Genomic DNA, 24,253 nt, shown 5'->3' with positions numbered 1-24,253 from the left:
TACTAACCAAAATCCCACAATGTCTGTCTGATATTTCATGCTCCTTCTCTGCGCGATTCCTAAAGCTAAACATGGACAAAACAGAATTCATTGTCTTTCCTCCTCCTCATTCAACTCCTCCACCAAGCCTATCCATCAAAGTTGATGGCTGCTCACTCTCCCCAGTCTCACAAGATTGTTGCCTTGGAGAAATCCTCGACTCTGCTCTATCCTTCAAGCCGCACATCCAAGCCCTCTTCAACTCATGCTGACTACAACTCAAAAATATCTCCCGGATACGTGCTTTCTTTAACCAAGAATCAACAAAAACATTAGTACATGCCCTCATCATCTCCCGCCTCGACTACTGCAACCTCATGCACTCTGGCCTCTGCGGTCCGCTTAACACACCTCTCCCCTCGCTATTCCCCAGCCTTGCCACTCTGCCAATCCCTTCACTGGCTTCCCATCGCCCAATGACTCCAGTTCAAAACATTAACCATGACCTAACAAAGCCATCCACAGCCTGTCTCCTCCCTACATCTGTGACTTAAGGCCCTGTCACATACAAAGATAAATCTGCGGCAGATCTGTGGTTGCAGTCAAATTGTGGGCAATCAGTGCCAGGTTTGTGGCTGTGTACAAATGGAACAATATGTCCATGATTTCACTGCAACCACAGATCTGCCAAAGATTTATCTCTGTGTGTGACGGGGCCTTTAGTCTCCCGGTACCTACCTGCATGCAACCTCAGACCCACAAGATCTCCTTCTTTACTCCTCTCTTATCTTCTCTTCCCACAATCGCATACAAGATTTCTCCCGTGCCTCCCCCATACTCTGGAACGCTCTAACCCAGCATATCAGGCTCTCTCCTAGGCCTCTTTCACACGTCCTTGTCTCCGGTACGTTTGGTCCTCCTTCACACGTACCGGAGACACGGGCACACGTAGACCCATTAAAATCAATGTTCTGCCATGAACCGTGTGAAGCATATGTGTGTCCGTGTGCTCCACACGTCAACATGTCCGTTTTTCTCCGGCATCACAGGTGTCACACGGAACGCAAACGGACCACACGGAGGTGTTCCGTGTGACACGCGCCGGAGAAAACACACGTGTTTGAAAAAGAGAAAAAAAAACCCTTCTCCAGCCCTCCTGTCTCTGCAGCTGCTGTCACTTGCTTCCGACCGCTGCTCATTGAATATTCACTTCACTGCAGCCGGAAGCTGCAGCAGCGGTGAGTCGGCAGGATCGGAGACCGAAGGTCAGCACCACGGACAGCAACGCCAGGGACAGGTGAGCAGAAAGTTCCCGTTCTCCGTGTGTTATCACGAATAACACACGGAGAACACACGTAGGCCAGAATCATGGCTCGACGGGGGCAAAACACACAACGTGGGTGGTTTTTCACGAACGTGTGAAAGAGGCCCTACTGTAGAAAACTTCAAGAGGAACCAGAAGACCCCATCTCTTCCAACAAGCCTACAACCTACAATAACCCTCAGACCAGTACATTACTGCGCAACCAGCTCTGTCCTCACCTATTGTACCTTCACCCATTCCCTGTAGACTGTGAGCCCTCGCGAGCAGGGTCCTCTATCCTCCTGTACCAGTCTGTTTTGTACTGGTAATGATTGTTGTACTAGTTTTTATGTATACCCTTTTTATTTGTAAAGCGCCATGAAATAAATGGCGCTTTAATAATAAATAATGTGCTGTGCGGACAGCAAAACTGAAATTTCAGACTTTGTGGGGAAGGAAACGCATGCATTTGGGTTCATCTTTGTGACCTCAAAAACGCAGTAAAAGATGCAGTGTGCGGACATAGCCTTAAGATGCTGTTTAGGTAGAAGTAAAAGAGCTCTGTGGGAGCTTGTGGAATGTTATTTTATGTGACTGCAGACTTGAGAATCCTCACAGCATGCGCTTAATCAGGAATCTCCAGTGCCACCAGCGAGACCAGGTGATCATGTGACTGCAAGTATATGATATGCATTCTTCCGACCACATTCCAACTAGACATGCACGGTCTTGCTCAATTCAATGGCACAGAGAGGCTATGTACGTCCAATCGGTAGGTAACCGGGTGTATGTGTACCACATAATTGTCGTCACATGACCACCTGCTCCTTGCACAGGAGAATCCCGACAGCATGAACTGTGAAGATTCACAAGTCTGCAGTCACTTAGAGCGACTTTAAACTTTTGTGCCCTTTAAAGTGATGCATACTGTAACAGATAAGAATTTAAAATATAAGAAGATAACATTGTTACCAAATGGTTACACATACCGGTGAAATGACTTTCCACATCCACGAGTCTGTCGGCTTGTGCAATTGATAGCAGCACATGCGGGCATTGTTAGAGGCCATATAAAGCAAGCTGCAGGGCAAATGAAAAAAAATATACTGAACACTAAAGGAATATATTTATATTTCTTATCACAACTGGGAAAATTCAAATGCATCACATTTGTGTTGCAAGAAAACAATAAAGATCAGAGCACTTCACAACAGCAAAGAAAAACATAAGGACGCTCAAGATCTTTAAGGGACTTTCCAGCCTTTGACACTTGGCATTTAATCCCATTATGCTCGGTCATTGGGCAATTGCAGGCACGTTTCTCCATTCGCTTGCCTACACGGGCATTTAGAGTCCACTAATGTCAGCTTACATCCATTTACATCTGCTGTTAGGAGGCCGCCATACACATTTGGTGGTCAGCTGGTCCTGCCAAAATGAGCAGACTTACAGTTTACAGTTGCAGATTTTTCTGTTAAGGAAACTTAAAGGGGTTATCCGGCTTAATTTGCTTTTTTTTTTTTATTATTTCCCTATTGGGCTACATTGGGGCAGGTAAATAGATAGTGAGCACTTACCTGCCCTGCTTTCAGCCCCTCTCCCCCGGCTCAGAGTGGTCATGTGACCGCTCCTGCTGCGATTTTGCTGCTTCCGGTCATTTCATGTCAACACGGGCAGGACCATGTTGACATGCAAATCTGGAAACAGCATGTTGCCGCCCTGCTGGGATGTACAGTGCGTGGAGTCCCCGCCTCCCCTTCCCTGCACCCCGTACTCTGCCCACAACCTCCCCCGGAACTGCTGTGGGGTCCGAGACCTGGGGGAGGGGCCTGGCGGCGGCTGCCGTGGTGTCAGCGCCAGCACTGGGCCCCTGCTCAGGATCGCACATTCAAATGTACCAGCATTACAGATCACAGATGCCGATATATTTGAAAGCACTGATGAGAAGGAGCGCAGCGCTGCTTCTCATCACTGTCCGTGCAGTCTATGTCTGACAGTTCAGGACAGAGGCGACGTCACTACTGTGCTGATATGGCCAGAGCACAGACAGCGTGCGAATGTGCAGGAGCGGCGGGGACCGAGGACGGGCGAGTATGTATTCTCTACATGTGTTCCCTATGGGGGTGGGGGGGGGGGTCGGTACAGAGCGCCGTGTGTGTGTGTGTGTGTGTGTGTGTGTGTGTGTGTGTGGCGCAGAGCCCTACGTCTGTGCGCGGCACAGAGCCATATGTGTCTGTGGGGTGCAGAGCCCTATGTGGGGCTGTTATTTGCAATGCTGTAGTGATAACAGGTCAGTGCTGGGCAGAATACTGACAGGGAATGTGTGTACAGGGGGCGGCCAGGGGGCGAGGCTGGATATAGCAAAACTGGAAAGGAAAAGTCACATTACTTCTAAAGAACTGGTTACCATTATACACTGCTCTGTTCAGAGGCGTCACTTGAAGCTCTTGGAGATATCAAAAACCTGACCCGCACATCCAACAAATGTGAACAGGTGCTAACTGAAAAAACATAGTAACTATAAATGCAAACAGTTGCACACTGAAAAAGGCAAAAATGTACTAGGGAAAATATGGCACTGCATTACTGCAAAAGAGAGATATTTAGTTTATGTATTGGCCAATGCATGTAAGCCCGGAATGCAATGCAAGGTATATCTCTGTAATCCGGGAACCTAACTTAAATGCCACTATCTAGGTTAAAAACATCCATAGCTGGGAAAAATGCCACTATTTGTACTACAAACCTCCATGTGTGGGCAGCTAGGCTCCTGCTATAATGGTTATGAACACAGCCAGGCCTTAGGGCGGAGTGCCCAGTCAGAAAGAGACTCACTAGAAATATCAAAAATCTTGAAGCTCTTGAGCACGGACAGAAAAACTAACAGGGGCCTCCATCTACAACTTACAAGACTCGACTTCTTATGAGACCATCTATGGACCCTCTTGTATTGCACGGCCTGGGAGGGTTTGCCATCTCACCATTCTGGGTTGCACCCTCCTAGTGTCACTAAAGATTTATTTTTTTGTTGAATACACCCAGCATTCTCAGGAACAGAGCTGGGTGACATACTGTGCCTGGGCTGGACTGTACTGGGGGCACCCAGCTTTCTCAGGAACAGAGCTGGGTGATATACTGTGCCTGAGCTGGACTGTACTGGGGGGCACCCAGCATTCTCAGGAACAGAGCTGGGTGACATACTGTGACGGAGCTGGACTGTGCTAGGGGGGCACCAAACTTTCTCAGGAACACAGCAGGGTGACATACTGTGCCTGGGCTGGACTGTACTGGGGGGCACCAAACTTTCTCAGGAACACAGCAGGGTGACATACTGTGCCTGAGCTGGACTGTACTGGGGGGCACCCAGCTTTCTCAGGAACAGAGATGGGTGACATACTGTGCCTGAGCTGGACTGTACTGGGGGGCACCCAGCTTTCTCAGGAAAAGAGCTGGGTGATATACTGTGACGGAGCTGGACTGTACTGGGGGGCACCAAACTTTCTCAGGAACACAGCAGGGTGACATACTGTGCCTGAGCTGGACTGTACTGGGGGGCACCCAGCTTTCTCAGGAACAGAGATGGGTGACATACTGTGCCTGAGCTGGACTGTACTGGGGGGCACCCAGCTTTCTCAGGAACACAGCAGGGTGACATACTGTGCCTGGGCTGGACTGTACTGGGGGGCACCAAACTTTCTCAGGAACACAGCAGGGTGACATACTGTGCCTGAGCTGGACTGTACTGGGGGGCACCCAGCTTTCTCAGGAACAGAGATGGGTGACATACTGTGCCTGAGCTGGACTGTACTGGGGGGCACCCAGCTTTCTCAGGGACAGAGCTGGGTGACATACTGTGCCTGGGCTGGACTGTACTGGGGGGCACCCAGCTTTCTCAGGGACAGAGCTGGGTGACATACTGTGCCTGGGCTGGACTGTACTGGGGGGCACCCAGCTTTCTCAGGAACAGAGATGGGTGACATACTGTGCCTAGGCTGGACTGTACTGGGAGGCACCCAGCTTTCTCAGGAACAGAGCTGGGTGACATACTGTGCCTGGGCTGGACTGTACTGGGGGGCACCCAGCTTTCTCAGGGACAGAGCTGAGTGACATACTGTGCCTGGGCTGGACTGTACTGGGGGGCACCCAGCTTTCTCAGGGACAGAGCTGAGTGACATACTGTGCCTGGGCTGGACTGTATTGGGAGGCACCCAGATTTCTCAGGAACAGAGATGGGTGACATACTGTGCCTAGGCTGGACTGTACTGGGGGGCACCCAGCTTTCTCAGGGACAGAGCTGGGTGACATAATGTGCCTGGGCTGGACTGTACTGGGGGGCACCCAGCTTTCTCAGGAACAGAGATGGGTGACATACTGTGCCTAGGCTGGACTGTACTGGGAGGCACCCAGCTTTCTCAGGGATAGAGCTGGGTGACATACTGTGCCTGAGCTGGACTGTATTGGGGGGCACCCAGCTTTCTCAGGAACAGAGCTGGGTGACATACTGTGCCTGAGCTGGACTGTACTGGGGGGCACCCAGCTTTCTCAGGAACAGAGATGGGTGACATACTGTGCCTGGGCTGGACTGTACTGGGGGGCACCCAGCTTTCTCAGGGACAGAGCTGGGTGACATACTGTGCCTGGGCTGGACTGTACTGGGGGGCACCCAGCTTTCTCAGGGATAGAGCTGGGTGACATACTGTGCCTGAGCTGGACTGTATTGGGGGGCACCCAGCTTTCTCAGGAACAGAGCTGGGTGACATACTGTGCCTGGGCTGGACTGTACTGGGGGCACCCAGCTTTCTCAGGAACAGAGCTGGGTGACATACTGTGACAGAGCTGGACTGTACTGGGGGGCACCCAGCTTTCTCAGGAACAGAGCTGAGTGACATACTGTGACAGAGCTGGACTGTACTGGGGGGCACCCAGCTTTCTCAGGAACAGAGATGGGTGACATACTGTGCCTGGGCTGGACTGTACTGGGGGGCACCCAGCTTTCTCAGGGACAGAGCTGGGTGACATACTGTGCCTGGGCTGGACTGTACTGGGGGGCACCCAGCTTTCTCAGGGATAGAGCTGGGTGACATACTGTGCCTGAGCTGGACTGTATTGGGGGGCACCCAGCTTTCTCAGGAACAGAGCTGGGTGACATACTGTGCCTGGGCTGAACTGTACTGGGTGCACCCAGCTTTCTCAGGAACAGAGCTGGGTGACATACTGTGACAGAGCTGGACTGTACTGGGGGGCACCCAGCTTTCTCAGGAACAGAGCTGAGTGACATACTGTGACAGAGCTGGACTGTACTGGGGGCACCCAGTTTTCTCAGGAACAGAGATGGGTGACATACTGTGCCTGGGCTGGACTGTACTGGGGGGCACCCAGCTTTCTCAGGGACAGAGCTGGGTGACATACTGTGCCTGGGCTGGACTGTACTGGGGGGCACCCAGCTTTCTCAGGAACAGAGATGGGTGACATACTGTGCCTGGGCTGGACTGTACTGGGGGCACCCAGCTTTCTCAGGGACAGAGCTGAGTGACATACTGTGACAGAGCTGGACTGTACTGGGGGGCACCCAGCTTTCTCAGGAACAGAGCTGAGTGACATACTGTGACAGAGCTGGACTGTACTGGGGGCACCCAGTTTTCTCAGGAACAGAGATGGGTGACATACTGTGCCTGGGCTGGACTGTACTGGGGGCACCCAGCTTTCTCAGGGACAGAGCTGAGTGACATACTGTGACAGAGCTGGACTGTACTGGGGGGCACCCAGCTTTCTCAGGAACAGAGCTGGGTGACATACTGTGCCTGGGCTGGACTGTACTGGGGGCACCCAGCTTTCTCAGGAACAGATATTTCCTGATGGTAAGACCTATGGTTATGGTATGGAATAGTGGGATCTGGATTTCTGATCTCTGAGGGGTGATCTGCAGTGAATAATATATTAACCCTGTAGGGTGCATTGCACACGATCACTCTTCCCAGCCCTCTGTACCCACGGCCGCTACCTTCACCCATGCACAGTGCCCCTAACATGCCCATGTACCCTGCCACACATGACATACTGCCACACACCTCCCTGCCATGGCGTCCGCACCCCGGGTAACTCACCTTCTCCACTGTAGCCTCCTATGCTCTTCTTGTCGCAGTCGCCTTCCTCCTGTAGTGTCACAAGGGGGTTACATTTTAGGGAGCCTCGGAGCAGGATCAGGGTCAGGGTGTACCAAAATGGCGCCCGAGATCAACTAAAAAAAAAGACCCAAACGAGACGTCACCGGCGTGATCACGTCACCTGAGCAGGACAGCTAATCAGCTTAGAGTAAAGCGACGTGTGACGTCTCTAAAGAAAAGAGACCTTTTTTTTTTGTCAACAAACTTTATTCACAAACAGTTCATTGAAAATACTCCCATCTGATTGCGTCAGTATGTCTGGGGTGGGAGCGAGGCTGCGATGGGCAGAGAACAGAGGTGAGTCTGCAACATGTGAAATAGGGTCGTGGGCTTCTGTGGGTCTGGGCAGGCTGCGTGTTTCCTGGATACTGTAGCTATTCCTGTGTCGCAGGTTCAGTCACGTGAACATTTTTGTAGACCTGAATAATGGCTATGTTTTACTATTCATGCGGTCTTCTCAATTATAGTCTGATTACAGACATGTTTTCTATAGCGTATCAACCAATCAAATTCCAGCTTTCATTTTTGGAAGGCAGGTTGGAAAGTGAAAGCGTCAGCCTGATTGGCTGTAGTAGGCATCGCCTCTCCTTCAGTGCAGTCATTATGTTACTTATGCCATATTCAGGAGTTCTCTATAAAAAATAAAAATGGCACTTAATGTCAGTCATTGAGGAGTCATCTACTGTATCCAAAATGAATGTGACACGTAAACACACCACCTACAAAATGTTAACGGGGGTCCATGCTAAGGGTCCAATCACAAAGACTATGAAGTACTAGAATCCATGCTCGACCTGTTCATGTTTAATACACTGACACCATCAGTCCCTATAGCCGAATGCACACAGAGTATTTGATCAGTTTTTACCTCAGTATCTGTAAGGCCACCTGCACACATTGAATATTTGGTGAGTTTTTACCTCAGTATCTGTAAGGCCATGGGCACACATTGAGTATTTGGTGAGTTTTTACCTCAGTATCTGTAAGGCCATGGGCACACATTGAGTATTTGGTGAGTTTTTACCTCAGTATTTGTAAGGTCACGTGCACACATTGAGTATTTGGTGAGTTTTTTACCTCAGTATTTGTAAGGTCACGTGCACACATTGAGTATTTGGTGAGTTTTTACCTCAGTATTTGTAAGTTCATGTGCATACATTGAGTATTTGGTGAGGTGCCTAATTACTGAAAAATACTAAAAAGTGATCAAAATGTATAAATAAAACTGTTAGCTTAGTACGTAACAAAACAAGCTTTCACAGCTTCAGGGGAACCTGTCAGGTGCAATATACACTCAGTACCACGAGCAGTTCTGGGTACATATTGCTAATCCCTGCCTAACCGTCACTGTATACACTAGCATAGATAAAGAGATCTATAGAAAATTATTTCTAAAGATCTTTTATCTCATACTAATGAGCGCACGGACTAGTCCCAAGGGCGTTTCTCCCCTTAGCTAGTCCGCCCACATAGCATGCTAGCACGCCCCTGCACTGACTGACAGCTGTTTCAGACATCCGTGTTTAATCAGGTACAAGCCACACGCCACACACATCGGTATGGTCATACGTGTGTGACATCTGTGTTTGCATACGCGTGACATCAGTGTGACACGTACCGGAGAAAACACGGGTCTGTGAAATAAAAGGATTTTCTATATTCACCTGTATCCAGCGCGGTTTTCTTCGGCTCTGCTGCCTCCTGTTTCTGATCCCCGCTTATTATATAATTGATTATTCACTGCACTGGGACCTGGAAGCCGGAGCACTGCGGGGACAGCGGTGACAGGTGAGTATCCAGCAAGCAGTGTGTGTGCAGTGACATCCAGGAGCTCATTGGAGTTCCCAATGAGCTCTGATGACAACCTGATGACACCCCCATGCTATAGCGAGTGGGTATATCCACAGTGACTTCACGGGTCCATCAGAGTTCATTGGGAACTCCAATGACCTCCTGGACGTCAATGCACGCACACTGCTTGCTGGTTACTCATCTGTCACCAGCGGTGCTGTCCCTGGCGATGCTGTATCCAGCGATTCTCCTGCTTCCAGCTCCTCAGTGCAGTGAATAATCAATGAATATAATGAGTGGGGGTCAGTAGCAGGAGACAGCAGAGCCAAAGAAAACAGCGCTGGATACAGGTGACTATAGAAAATCTTTTTATTTAAAAGACCCGTATTTTCTCCGGTATGTGTCACACGCATCACATCAGTGTGTGATACCCGTGCTGCCAGAGGAGAACGGATATGTCTCAGTGTGTGTGTGTGCAGGGCTACGAGGGGTCACACGGTCAGTATGAAAACTGGGCCGTGTGAGTAACACCATAGAATAACATAGGTACGTGTGGCATCCGTTTTTAAAAACTGATATCACCCGTACCTCAAACACGGACGTCTGAAAGGGACCTAATGCTGAGCAACTGTCAGTCAGTGCGGGGCACAGTTACAGCTGCTGCTCTCCATACACAGAGTGGTGACTGAACTCTCATCGGTGCCGCCTCTGACTAAAACCGGAAAGCTGCCTGGAGGAATACAGTTAATTTTCTCCCGGCAATGGGATTCAATGTGCAGGCACCGGGCAGGTTCAGAACGCTACTAACCTGCATATTTACCCCATATCTGCAGGTTAATAGCATCTGTACATGTGGCAAATTTTCTTTAAAGGGAAGGTGTCGCGTTTTTTAATTTTTGTATTAAAAATAGTGATTATGAAATCAAATATTTTTAATACAAAATTAAAATCACCGCTTATTTAGTTTTTATTTAATTCTTATTTTACTGGAGGCACTGGGGGCCATGCTGGATTTGCTGTGTGTATAACGACAGTAACTCACTCCTTTATGGCAGCCCCTGTGCATAGAGAACAGTGGTCGGGATCCGACCCCTTCAGTAACGTTACAGCAGGCGTCTGCTGTGCCCTGGACGCATCCCCTGGGCTGTCCAGATCACAGTAGAGGGAGGAGATCGGCGCCATCATTGTGGAGCTCACAGCTATGCTGTTTGCTCCAGTTTACCCCTGCCAACTGCCGGGATGTGTGAGTACGGACAGCCTTCCCTCCCCGCCCCGCCCCGCCATTACTGTCTCCAATGACACCCCCTCACTCCACTCTACCCAACCCCTGCTACTGCTGCTACCGCCGCCCCTCCCCCCGGAGTTACCGTCTCCAATGACATTCCCTCCGCTCTACCCAGCACCCGCTCTGCCCGCCGCTGCGCCGTGTATGTGTGATGTGACTCATGTAAGTACCGCCGCTGCTACCGTCTCCAAAAACACCCCCCGCTCACCCCCTCCTACTTCCTCCTGCCACCTGTCGGCCTGTGTGTGAACCGGTGATACTGTATGCCGTGTATCTAATCCTCTCCTGTGTGATACTGTCTGCTGAGCCCTGTATTTAATCCTATCCTGTGCGATAATGTCTGCTGAGCATTGTATCTAATCCTATGCTGTGTGATACTGTCTGCTGAGCCGTGTATCTAATCCTATGCTGTGTGATACTGTCTGCTGAGCCGTGTATCTAATCCTATGCTGTGTGATACTGTCTGCTGAGCCGTGTATCTAATCCTATGCTGTGTGATACTGTCTGCTGAGCCGTGTATCTAATCCTATGCTGTGTGATACTGTCTGCTGAGCCGTGTATCTAATTCTATCCTGTGTGATACTGTCTGCTGAGCTGTGTATCTAATCCTGTCCTGTGTGATACTCCTGCTGTCCTTGGTTACACTTTAGACATGTGTGGTCACCAACAAAATGGCTCCGCACTGTGTCCCTACATGTCATTCTTTTCTATCCTTTGCAAACACCCAGGTTGGGAGGAGGGAGCTGTGACATCACACACAGAGCAGACTCCGCCCACTTTACTGCAGCTGTAATGTGAGCTATTTCTACAGTGGGATTTCTGAAGGATTTCAGCAGCTGCTCCCCCTAGTGTTTAACAGTGGAAAATATCAAACTTTTTAGTTTGTTTTTTTTATATTTTGCTCAATTAAAAACAAATAATAATATTTAAACAAAACATTAAAACATTAATACTGTACATTTTTTCAGTTATTGAATTTTTTTTTTTTTTTTGACGATACATTCCCTTTTAAAGGGTTATTTCTACAGCAAAGTTTTGTTGAATTTCACCAGGTTACCTATAAGGATTAGCATAGTTGCCAAAATTTAAAGGGATGTTAAGTCCCTTCCCCCAACTGCACCTCTTCCTACTTCCATAAATTCTCCTGGTCTACCCGGGGTTTACAAAATTCCCCCTCTTTTAGCCCAGGAGTGCTGGAAAATGCAGCTTAGTGACACGCTCACTCTGTGTTGCGAAAGGACAGAAATGCCATCCTAGGGCTTAGTGTCCCTCTGATTCCCCAGCCTAATCCCACAAATAACACTTTCTTCTATTTAAGCATTTTATGCTTGTTCCTGGTATTAATAAACTGTTACATGGTAGAGAAATTACTACGCCTGACAATTTGAGTTACATTTTTCTGTAACTATATTTTTTTTTTTTATGAGGCCACTAGAGGGCAGAATAACTGTATGTCCATATGGGTAGTCCCCATCCTTGCTTTGTGATTTCTTAGATCAGTGGTCTGAAAAGAAAATTTCCCACAGAAACTGTGTACATGACCCTTATCCTGGGGACCCAGATAGGAAGTAAGGCACAAAACAAAGCCTGCCATGCATATAAGCTCAACCTCTCGCCATGCTTCTAAATGGCAGCATTGCTGTGCTTTATTAGATTTTGTTACACTTGCAATGACTTGACTGATGCTTTTCTACCTGCATCATTAAATATCACCTGATACTTAATAAATCTGGAACTGTAAGCTAAGGCAAGAATGGGAGAAGAATTGTAAGCAAAAAAGTCTTTCCAATTTTTGTATATGTAAATATGTCTGTCTTTTTAATAGGATGGGTTGTACGTGCCCATACTGCATCAGATCAATCATTTTGAAAAAGAGACGGCTATTCAGTACCCAGCTGTGGCCACTATACGGTTGCTGGAGCTGTGCAGCTTTGCAACCGAGTAGTTTCGGTTGGTGGCGGCATTGGGAACAACTGAAAAGCATGGTTGCCGGATAACGCACCCCCTTTCGATCAGACATTGATGACCTATCCTATGGTTAAGCCATCAAGGTTAACCCCTTCACCCCCGGCCACTAAAACACCCTAATGACCGGGCCATTTTTTGCAATTCTGACCAGTGTCACTTTGACAGGTTATAACTCTGGAACGCTTTAACGGATCCTGGCGATTCTGAGATTTTTTTTTCGTGACATATTGTACTTCATGTCAGTGGTAAATTTAGGCCGATATTTTTTGCGTTTATTTGTGAAAATTTAGGAAATTTTGCGAAAATTTTGAAAATTTCGCAATTTTCAAACTTTGAAAATGTATGCCAGAAATCAGAGATATGTCACACAAAATAGTTACTAAATAACATTTCCCACTTGTCTACTTTACATCAGCGCAATTTTCGAAACAAATTTTTTTTTCGTTAGGAAGTTACAAGGGGTCATCAGCAATTTCTCATTTTTCCAACAAAATTTACAAAATAATTTTTTTAGGGACCACATCACATTTGAAGTGACTTTGAGAGACCTAGGTGACAGAAAATACCCAAAAGTGACCCCATTCTAAAAACTGCACCCCTCACACTGCTCAAAACCACATCCAATAAGTTTATTAACCCTTTAGGTGCTTCACAGGAACCAAAGCAATGTGGAAGGAAAAAATAAAAATTTTACTTTTTAACACAAAAATGTTAATTTAGCCATAAAATTTTCATTTTTACAAGGGAGAAAAGAGAAAGTGCACAATACAATTTATTGTGCATGTTCTCCTGAGTACGCAGATACCTCATATGTGGTGGAAATCAAATGTTTGGACACACGGCAGTGCTCGGAAGGCAAGGAGCACCATTTGAATTTTTGAGTGCAAAATTAGCTGCACCTGTTAGCGGACGCCATGTCGGGTTTGAAGACCCCCTGAGGTGCCTAAACAATGGAGCGCCCCCACAAGTGACCCCATTTTGGAAACTAGAGCCCTCAAATAATTTTTCTAGCTGTTTGGTGAGCACTTTGAACACCTGGGGGCTTCACAGAAGTTTATAGCGTTGAGCCGTGAAAAGAAAAAATTGTTTTTATACCACAAAACGGTTGCTTCAACTAGGTAGCTTTTTTTTCACAAGGCTATCAGGAAAAATGCACCATAAAACGTATTGTGCAATTTTTCCTGAGTACGTAGATACCTCACATGTGGTGGAAAGTAATTGTTTGGGCAAATGGCGGGGCTCAGAAGAGAAGGAACGCCATTTGACTTTTCAAACGCACAGATGCAGTGCACTGATCGGCCGCTGCAGGACGCACGGTCGGACGCGATACAAAAAGCGTCGGGGATACGTAAAAAAAAAAGTCACGCCAAAAATTGACCATGGATGCAGATACGTTATGTGCATCCCTGATCAGCGCTTGGCGGGATGCACGGACGGATGCGATACAAAAAGCGTCGCAGATACGGAAAAAAGTCACGCCAAAAATTGAGCAGGGATGCCGATCCGTTATGTGCATCCCTGATTAGCGCTCGGCGGGACGCGCGGACGGATGGGATACAAAAACCGTTGCGGATACGGAAAAAAGTCACGCCAAAAATTGAGCAGGGATGCAGATACGTTATCTGCATCCCTGATCAGCGCTCGGCGGGACGCACGGAAGGATGAGGTGTAAAAATGGACAGGATACAGGGAAAAAAAAAAAAAGTTATACTCACAGTACCCAGAGGATCACTGACCAGAAGAGCTGCAGAGGAACAGATGGCAGAGAGATGGACAGCTTTACAGGAGCAGCAGGCAGATCAGCAGAATGCCCAGGAAGGACCCAGCGATAGAGGCAGATGTGATCGGGCCGGTGAAGACAGGTAAGAGGACGTCGGGGGAGAGCAGAGGGGGAGGGGGGAGAGCAGAGGGGGAGACCGGAGAGGGAGCTGCAGAAGCAGAATAGAGATAATGGGGGAGGCAGTCAGATCGCGGGGGTAGCAGATCGGGATGTCGGGGGGGGGGGTGGGGGAGCAGATCGGGATGTCGGGGGGGCAGATCGTAGGGGGGCACGGGCAGGAGCTAACACGGGAGCGCGCAGGGGCTGCAAGGTGAGCACAGTACTCACGTGCAGCAGGAGCGGTGACCTCAGCTACGGCGGCAGCAGCAGCGGTGGCGTGGTACCACAAGTACCAGCCACTGCACGCTGCAGACATGTTGGGGCAGGCTCCCCAGACCAGCACAGGCCTGGGGAGGGCGGCCACCGGCAGATCAGACCGCCCCACTGCACACTGATTGGAGCGATTGCGCGTCATAGCACGATCGCTCCAATCAGTGCTGCAGGGGCTGGGGGCGACATGTTTGAGGTCCACCTATGATATGCTGCAGCAGCTGCGGAATCTCATAGCTGGATCTCACAGTATCGCACTAATTCGGGCATTATTTTTGCCGAAATTAGTGCGAACGATGTGGTTGGCTGTTCAGATTTGAACAGCCAATCACATCGATCGTCAATAGGGGGTGGCGATGCCGCCCCCCCTGGGGTCAAGCAAAGGTCCCCTGCTGTAAGAAACAGCAGGGAACATCATTTCAAAGCAGTTGCTATGGCCACGGCAATCAAATGAAGTTTAGGCAGTAAAATTATGTCCCTGGTCGTTAAGTCACGTTAAAATAGGACGTAATTTTACTGCCCGCGGTCGTGAAGGGGTTAAAATCCTGGATAGTGATGGGTGGACCCAGATTGTAAAAGTCCGGATCCGTGCAGTTTCAAAATGATCTGGGTGTCAAACCCGGGCCTGGAGTTCTCAGGGAATTCCAGCTAATGATCTGGATTCAATAACTCAGGAAAAAAAATAATAATAATAATAATAATAATAATAATAATAAAGCAAGCGCGCTATACTTACCGAGTCTATACTTACCAAGTCTCCGGCTCGGCTGTAACTGCTTCCAGGGCCACTCACTCTTCCGGGGCCACTTATTAGCTTCCTACATATTCACTGCTTTCCCCGCCCATTGGCAGTCCTGGTGTCTGTGATTGGTCGCAGTCAGAAGCTTGAGAACATAAATGGAGATAAGGTATGCACACCAGTGACTGTGTAAGGGGAATATATGAAAAGCAGAAACTGCTGTGTGAATACTGACATGAAAAATCCAATAGCTATATGTAAGAGGGAAAATATGAAAATGGAATCTGCATTACTGCCATGAACATATGAATAAAGAGAAATTTAGCTACTGAATTGATCAATGCAATAGAGCCCCAACACTACGCCAAAGTATTTCTCTACGTTGGGGTCCCTAGCTAGTGTGTGTCCTCTCATGCAGTTTTTTAGGTTTTTGCACCCAGTTAAGACTCAGAATTGGTGTTTCAGACGTTATTTCTTAATTGATTTGTAGTCTTGCGTTTGTGAACCCTCCCTACTCACACCTATTGCCAGTCCACATTATACGCATATATAGCCTGGGTCTCAGCTTCCCATACACGGTAAGTTTTTTAACTGCATGAGAGGACACACACAAGCTAGGGACCCCAACGTAGAGAAATACTTTGGCGTAGTGTTGGGGCTCTATTGCATTGATCAATTCAATAGCTAAATTTCTCTTGATTCATATGTTCATGGCAGTAATGCAGGTTCCATTTTTCACATTTCATTCTTACATATAGCTATTGGATTTTTCATGTCAGTATTCACACAGCAGTTTCTGCTATTACATGTATTCCCCTTCCATAGTCACTGGTGTGCATACCTTATCTCCCCATAGTGATGTTTTTTAGGTTTTTGCACCCAGTTCAGACTCAGAATGGTGTTCCAGACGTTATTTCTTGATTGGCTTGAGAACATATGACTGCTTGGGGTCACAGACCCTGTCTGCGTGTCACTTTCGTGGTATATAAATAAATTGTCGTAAGGTCCCCCATATTATGATACCCAGCATAGATTAACACTAGACGTCCCAGGAATTTCGAGCTCCATAGGATTCCAATGGTAGAAATGTTAAATGACCTCTCTCTGGGATTTCTAGTGTTAAGCATACGGCTTATTTTTGGAGGGGCGGCTTATTTTTGGAAAAACAGGGTATATATACACACACGAGAAGTGATCGATCACATATATATTCTATTCCTGCAATAAAATGGCTCACTACTAGAGTTGAGCGAGTACCTAACTGTTCATACTCGCTATACTCATAATGAGTATTGTCTAATACTCGTGTATTCATTCCGAATAGCATGTGCAATGCAAGTCAATGGGGAAAACTCGCAAAGTAACGAGTAACCTGAATACCATACTATTCGTGCGAGTAGTGTATAGTGGAGCATTCAGGTTACTCATTAGTTTGCGAGTTTTCCCCATTGACTTGCATTGCACACGCTATTCGGACTGAATATGCGAGTATTAGACAGTCCTCGTTATGAGTATAGTGAGTACAAATAGTTAGGTACTCACTCAACTTTAACCGCTACACTATTCCAACACAAACTTGGTAAATATTTAGCAGACCTTTATCTACCATAGCTTCCTATGATGGCAAATAAATGTGTAGAAAAATAAAGATGTATAATATATAATGGCGTTTGTGTATCAAAAATAGCTAAAAATATGTTTTTAATTTTTTTTTTTTGTACGTTTAGGTACCTCCGTTTTAACATCTTGACAGTATTTTAACTTGGGCTCTTGAAATTGCACAAACAGCATGGATCCTATGTCTCCAGAAGCCCATGGATGGTCAATTCTCCAGAAATTGAATGAACAGAAATCAATGGGTCTTTTCTGTGACGTTTCCTTGATGGTTGAGGGTAAAATATTTCTTGCTCATAAAAATGTTCTTTCAGCATGTAGTGAGTATTTCTATGCAGCACTAAGCAGAAATGAGCAGCAGCAGTTTTTGGTTCTGGACAATGTAAGCTTAGAAGGTTTTAGTCACCTTCTAGATTTTATATACACGTACAAAATCCCTACTTGTCATGTGCAAGACTTTATGCAGGCTGCCCAGCTATTGCAAGTTAGTCTCCCGCTAACCGTTCAAGTGGTCAATGTATCCAGCAGTCCACATAACAGTAGTCCAAAGGAAGAAATATGCGGCCCAGATGATGAGGAATACGATGTGCCAAATCGGGACTTGCAGATGAGAGAAATTGAGAGCCAACCAAGGCGAGAGAGAATCAGACAGGAAAACCTACAGATTAACAGTCAGTATAAGGGGGAAAGAAGACATATGGAAACCATGACTCCGATAAAAGAGAAACCAAAGATCCAAAAGAGGCCAGCATTTTATAAGGAAACATACGTTGTTCGAAAGCCTGGATACTATATGAGGACACAACTTTCTAAGAGTGGACGGTTGGGGAGAGAAAGTCCGGTGGGTGACTGTCCTGATAACGCCTATATTAGCCCTGGCTATACCAGACAGGTGCCCATTACAATTCATAATGATGGATCTTCAGAAGAAGCTGATGACGAAGCCGCAGAAGTTTGCATTAATTTATGTGATGAGGCGGATACTCCTGATAGTTCAGAACCTATGAATGAGTTGAGATTACATGGAGAGACAATCAAACCCATGATCTATTCTACTATAGTTGGGTTGGAGAATGCTACTGAAATGGAAAGAGCGGATGGGAGCGAAAACCTTGCAGGAGTGGTGCACAAATGTGACAGATGTGAGCTACTGTTGACATACACAGAGTTTTTAAATCACCAGGATGATCCAGGAGTGAATATTCTCCAGTGCAGCTTCTGCGAAAAACAGTTCAATTACAGGTGAGAGCCATGTGTCATTGATCATTTTGTTGACCTGTTATGTATGTTGTGTTTTGTATTTTAGTATTCTTAGTAATTTTAGTATAGGCAGCACAGGTAATATATTACTATTCTACGTGTATGGTAAGTCGAGTCAGTAGCCGTATGCACTATCCCCTTCAACTCTGCACTAAAAGAAAAGTGGGGTGGCAAGCAGGGTGAGCATCTGAGAACGGTCAGTGTAGAATTTTAGCATAAACATATTTTGCGCTTGTATGAATCTACAAGAATTATAGCTTAGGTCAAACAAAGCTGATATTTCCATACATTTTAGGTAGTTTCCATCCATTTCCATTGTCTTTAGTAGGAGGTTTGTTACATGCCTCTATTAATTGCGGAATCATAGTCTATAGGGAGTGGCGTCAAACTATAGAAATGGTGAGGAAAAAAATTCAAAGAAAATAAGAGACCGTAATAATAATAATAAGAGACTGTAATAATCGCATAAAGGTGGGTAAAGAATGCCAGGTGGTCAGATAGCAAAGTTAAAACTGCCTGATACACTACATTGGCATAGTCTGAGTATACAGTCAGGTCCAGGATTATTTCGGCAGTGACCAAATCTTCGTGATTTGGGCTCGACATGCCATTATTTTTTTTATTTACAATGAGATGCAATTGAATTGTACATTTTTAGGTTTAATTAAATGGTTTGTACAAATATTTCCTGTGAAATGTTCAGTAATTGCAACCAGTTTTTTTTACAAAGCCTCCTCAAGGGCTCAAAAGTAATTGGACAAATTAACTGTACCATAAATACAATGTTCATTTTTAATATATTGTAGAGAATCCTTTGCAGGCAATGACTGCCTGAAGTCTGAAAGCTATGGACATCACCAAATGCTGGGTTTCCTCCTTTTTATGATGCTTTTCCAGGATATCACTACAGCTGACTTAAGTTGTTGCTTGATTTTGGGTCTTTCTATTTTTTTTAAAAGGTTACTCCCATCATAAAAGATATATTTAATCAACCCCTTCATAACATTTGACGTACACGTCCGTCATGATCGAGAAAGGTTTCCCGCAAAACGACGTAAATGTACGTCATATCGATCATGTGGGCACAGGAGCTGTGCCCGCACGATCGCCGCCCGGAGATCTGCGTAAGTTATAGCTGAGCTCTAGCTGCCACAGCCAGGGACGGTCCGCTCACCGCCTCTTTCTGTTTAATCCTCTAAACACTGCAATTAACAGCAATCACAGCATTTAGGAGGCTGGGAGAGCGAGTGCACTCCCTCTTACAACCAATCGGGACTGCCGTGAGGTGATTTACAGAGACCTGACGGTTGGCTTGGTAATTCGAGGTTGTCACGATGATCTCCAGGTCAATCATCTATAGCAAGCCTGTTAGAAGCGTCTTAACCCTTGCTCCTGGCATGGTCTGTCAATGCAGCATTGACCGATTTAATGTTTTGCAGTTGTTTTGCATTGCAATATATTATACCAGCAATCAGAGTAATAAAAATTAATGTCCCATGTAGTGACTAAGTGAACAAAAAAGGTAAAAATATAAAAAGAAAAAATCTGAAAATAAAGAACACAAAAAATGAAACCAAAAAGAAAATTATACCAATAATGCGTATATGTATGTAGAAACAAACAAAGTACACACATCTCCGCAGCTGTCACTATCCAATCTATGAAACTATCACACTAGTTAACTGTCATGCTCTGAGTGAGAGAAATCTGAATACACGGCGTTACAGTTGCGCTCAGACCTATGATTGAAAGACATCATAACCAAAGGGGGAACACAAAGGGCACTTGAACAATGGTGGGCCCTGGTGCTAGGGAGGGGGGAAGATGGGAATCGTCATACTCATCTGCAGCTATGTCCTGTACTCCTAGCCAACCCTATAAAGGTTCCGCACCTGTGAATACCTGAAACCGTAGAAAAACCCTGCAGTAACCCTGGCTAGTGAACTGGCAGGTGAGGATCATTAGTCCCACCGCTGCACTAATACAACACAAGGGAAATATAGACACACAGGTGGGAAAAGGATACAGCTCAAACTCCACGGCTGCAGCCAGACTCCATGGCAGCAGACGGATGGGCTCATGTCAGAACCCCAACAGCTCCTTCCACCTACGCAGCCAGGACAGAATGAATTCTCTCAACAGCAATGTTTGTTGGGAATTGCGACTACTTAAAGGTGATTTGCATGGTCACAGAGCGGCTGCACCTGACATGGATTGCAGGACAGCTGCTGGCAACAAACTGACATTAACCCTTTATTACACTAAATGAAAAAAACACATTTAATATACAAACCCTGACTAGGCTAAGTGAGAATCCGTGCCCAAACCTGTCACAACTCTCTTAATGTTTGAAGACGTCCGTGACATTAACCCCTTCAGTGAACACCATAAAAAAAAACAAAAGCATTACCTTTTCACCATACAGTTGATAAAAAAGTGGAATAAAACGCGATGAAGTAATATGTAAATACAAATAAATATAAATGTTATCGCTGGAAATATCATCTTGTCCCTTAATAAACAAGCTACCATACAGGTCCATCAGTGAAAAAAATAAAAAAGCTATAGTTCTCAGAATACAGCAATGCAAAAACAATTTATTTTTCTATAAAATTGTTTTTGTGGTGTAGAAGCAGCAAAACATAAAATAAAAACCCTATAAATATGGTATCGCTGTAATCTTACTGACCTGAAGAATAAAGTGGTCTTCTCACTTTCACGGTGAACGGCAAAAAAATTAAAATTCCTGAATTGCAGTTTCTTTTTGATTCTGCCTCACAAAAAGAGGAATAGAAAGTGATCAAAAATATTGTGGCCCAAAATGGTTCTAATGAAAACTCCAACTCATCCGAAAAACAAGCCCTCACATGGCTCTGTCATATGCCGTATATGGGTGATGAACACTACTCTAGGAAAATCTGTGATTCCAAAGTCAAATGGCGCTCCATCCCTCCCGAGGCCTGTGTTGCGGATTGCGGTTAAACTATACTATACAGTCATGTTGGGTACCGCCACGTTGCCACATTGAGGCCTTTTTTATACCTATTCCTCTTGTGCAAATTGGAAATCTGGGGTTAAAAGAACATTTTGGTGGTAAAAATATAATTATTTTTTTCTTCACTGCCCAATAGTATAAATGTTTGTGACATGGCTGTTCTGTCAATATGCTGACTGTACCCCTGGATGAATTCATTGAAGGGTGCAGTTTCTAAAATGGGATCACTTGTTGTGTTGGATTTCTGCTGTTATGGCATCTCAGGGCCTTTGACAACATGACATAGCACCCGTAAACCATTCCAACAAATTTTGAAGTCCAATATGGCGCTCCTTTCCTTTTTCAGCTTTGCACTGTACCTCAAAAGTAATTACCAATTACATGTAGGATATTGTTGTACTCAGGAAAAATTTCACAACAAACTGTGTGGTCCATTTCTTTTTTTCTTATTAGCCCTTTTATAAAAATTAAAAAGTTTGTGCAAAGACAACATTTTTGTGGGAAAAAAAAATATATAACTTTTTCTTCACTGCCCAATGGTATAAAATTCTGTGGCACCCGTGGTGTCAATATAATCATTACACCACTAGATGAATTCGTTGAGGGGTGTAGTTTGTAAAATGGGGTCACTTGTGGGGGGCCTACTTTCCTGGCTTGTCAGGGGCTCTGCCAACTATTCCAAGTAGATCTGCACTCCAACATGGCGCTCCTTTTCTTTAGAGCTTTACACTGTGCCTCAAAAGTAGTCAGAATTGTGTGAGCACAGATACGCCTGTGTGATCGCGGGAAAGGTCTGTCAATGCGTGCATTTGAAACAGAACGATCTCACCCAGCTTTGTGATTGCGGGGAGTGTGTCTGTAATCGCTGCACATGATTCTGGATCCGGATGTGTACATGAGCCGTCTTCTGAACTTCCGGTTATGCGCAGTGCACCTAAAGGAACAAGGAAGCATCCACCTTGATTCTGAAGCACACTGATGCAGCCAAAATGACTTGGGTGCATGCGCAAGATTTCCAGGATCTAGCAGTGACACCAGCACGGGGAAATCATGTTATCACACTCACAGGGGAGTGATAGCCTGGAAAAAGGGCCGACTAGTCACCGGCCTAATTAGCATAGGAAAACAAGGTTTTAAATGTAAGTGTTTTTTTTTTTTTTTTTTTTTTTTAAACATTCATATTAGTGAACAGCGTTATACAGGGCTGGTTAGGCAGGAATTTGGGCATACAGCCATGAATGCTGCTGGGTTGGAGGGCATCGGGGACCTGACTGGTTCTCTTTAAGGCTGAATAAAGGGGTGCACCTTGGGGTGAATCCACTCTATTTTCTCTCATGAAGTCTTTTCTTTATAGATGGTACACAGATAATGAAACACCTACGTCCTGGGAACAGTTGTTCTCTTGCGTGGATATTGTTAAAGGGAACCTGTCATCAGAAATTTAGCTATAAAGCTAAAAGTTCCCCCCTCTGCAGCTCCTGGGCTGCATTCTAGGAAGCTTCCTATAGTTTTTTTGGCTCCTTTTATACCAAAATAAACACTTTGTAAACTGGTACCTTTTCGTATGCAAATTTCTAAAATCGTCCATGGGGGCGGGCTGCCTGGGGTCCGTTGCTGTCCTCCTGCAGATTTACGCCGCCCCCGAACGCTGAATTTCAAAAGCTCAGGACGCCGCCCCTGGGTGCCCGTGGTCCCGCGCATGCGCTGTTCCACTGTAGCGGTGCCGTGCACTGCGTGCACGTGTGACCGCTAGTGACGCTTTGCGCGGGCACGAGGTTATGGGCGGCGCTGTGAGTGTCATCAGTAAGTGCCGCCCATAACCTCGTGACCGCACTTTCCCCTATGACTCCAGCATTATGCGCAAGCGCTCGCTGGCCTGATGCCCGGACGTCCCCTCCTTCCCATCCTGCTCAGCAGCAGGAAATAGATGGGAAGGAGGGGACGTCCGGGCATCAGGCCAGCGAGCGCTTGCGCATAACGCTGGAGTCATAGGGGAAAGTGCGGTCACGAGGTTATGGGCGGCACTTACTGATGACACTCACAGCGCCGCCCATAACCTCGTGCCCGCGCAAAGCGTCACTAGCGGTCACACGTGCACGCAGTGCACGGCACCGCTACAGTGGAACAGCGCATGCGCGGGACCACGGGCACCCAGGGGCGGCGTCCTGAGCTTTTGAAATTCAGTGTTCGGGGGCGGCGTAAATCTGCAGGAGGACAGCAACGGACCCTAGGCAGCCCGCCCCCATGGACGATTTTAGAAATTTGCATACGAAAAGGTACCAGTTTACAAAGTGTTTATTTTGGTATAAAAGGTGCCCAAAAAACTATAGGAAGCTTCCTAGAATGCAGCCCAGGAGCTGCAGAGGGGGGAACTTTTAGCTTTATAGCTAAATTTCTGATGACAGGTTCCAGGTTCCCTTCAAGGGGTTTTTCTTTACTGTTGTATTCTGTGGACTTCTAGACCTTTTTTTTTTTTTTTTTTTTTTTTCCCTTCCTTCTTCTTTTTCAGAATGTACCAAACTGTTGATTTGGCCACTCCTAACCTTTCTGCTATCTTTGATGGATTTCTTCTTTTCTTAAGCCTAATGATAGTCTGTTCTTTTCCATTGAGAACTTTCTTGACCTCATTTTGTGGGTGCACAGCAACAGCTTTCAAATGCAAATGCCCAGGGGCATTACGACTTCAGTCACAGAGATTGCAACTGGGCCCGGCCTGCAGAGAAGTAGCCGTGAGAGAGTAGCTGCGCTGTTCAGTGGCATACCGCTATGGGGCCCATGAGTCAGGGGGGCCCGTTGTCATCAGTGGCATCAGGCCCCCCTCGCCCGTCACACAGCAATGATGAAGGATGGATCGGAGCGCTCGCTTCATCCTTCCTCATTCTTCCCCTGTGCCTGCGCTCGACGTCTCTGGTGACGGGCCCCGGAACTAGTTAGCGGCCCATGCTATCCTTCCCTGCAGCTTTCAGCTATGCTCATTGCTCTGCAGGACACCTTGTCCCTCCCCCG

At 46.5% G+C, this 24,253-nt stretch overlaps 2 protein-coding genes across 3 annotated transcripts in view; one reads left to right on the top strand and one right to left on the bottom strand.

The window, feature by feature from the left end:
- LOC142243656 (THAP domain-containing protein 2-like) overlaps positions 1-7,508 on the bottom strand; it is a 39,358-nt gene extending 31,850 nt beyond the window's left edge. Inside the window, exons 1-2 of the mRNA XM_075315784.1 lie at positions 7,387-7,508; positions 2,272-2,362 (exon numbers count right to left, since the gene is read on the bottom strand). Of these exons, the coding sequence (XP_075171899.1) occupies positions 2,272-2,339 (68 nt within the window). The 5' untranslated portion in view covers positions 2,340-2,362; positions 7,387-7,508. The remainder of the gene's footprint in view (positions 1-2,271; positions 2,363-7,386) is intronic.
- Positions 7,509-7,660: 152 nt separating this feature from the next.
- The window catches only part of LOC142295551 (uncharacterized), a 98,319-nt gene continuing 81,726 nt past the window's right edge, over positions 7,661-24,253 (top strand). For both annotated transcript variants that reach the window (XM_075338665.1, XM_075338660.1), the window contains exons 1-2: positions 7,661-7,743; positions 17,106-18,234. In XM_075338665.1, coding sequence (XP_075194780.1) covers positions 17,168-18,234 — 1,067 coding nt within the window. In that variant the 5' untranslated portion in view covers positions 7,661-7,743; positions 17,106-17,167. The remainder of the gene's footprint in view (positions 7,744-17,105; positions 18,235-24,253) is intronic.

This window comes from Anomaloglossus baeobatrachus, chromosome 1, assembly GCF_048569485.1.
Source record: "Anomaloglossus baeobatrachus isolate aAnoBae1 chromosome 1, aAnoBae1.hap1, whole genome shotgun sequence".
Taxonomy (NCBI): Eukaryota; Metazoa; Chordata; class Amphibia; order Anura; family Aromobatidae; genus Anomaloglossus; species Anomaloglossus baeobatrachus.
Note: the sequence above shows the minus strand (reverse complement) of the source record. Positions and strands in the feature narration are given on the sequence as shown.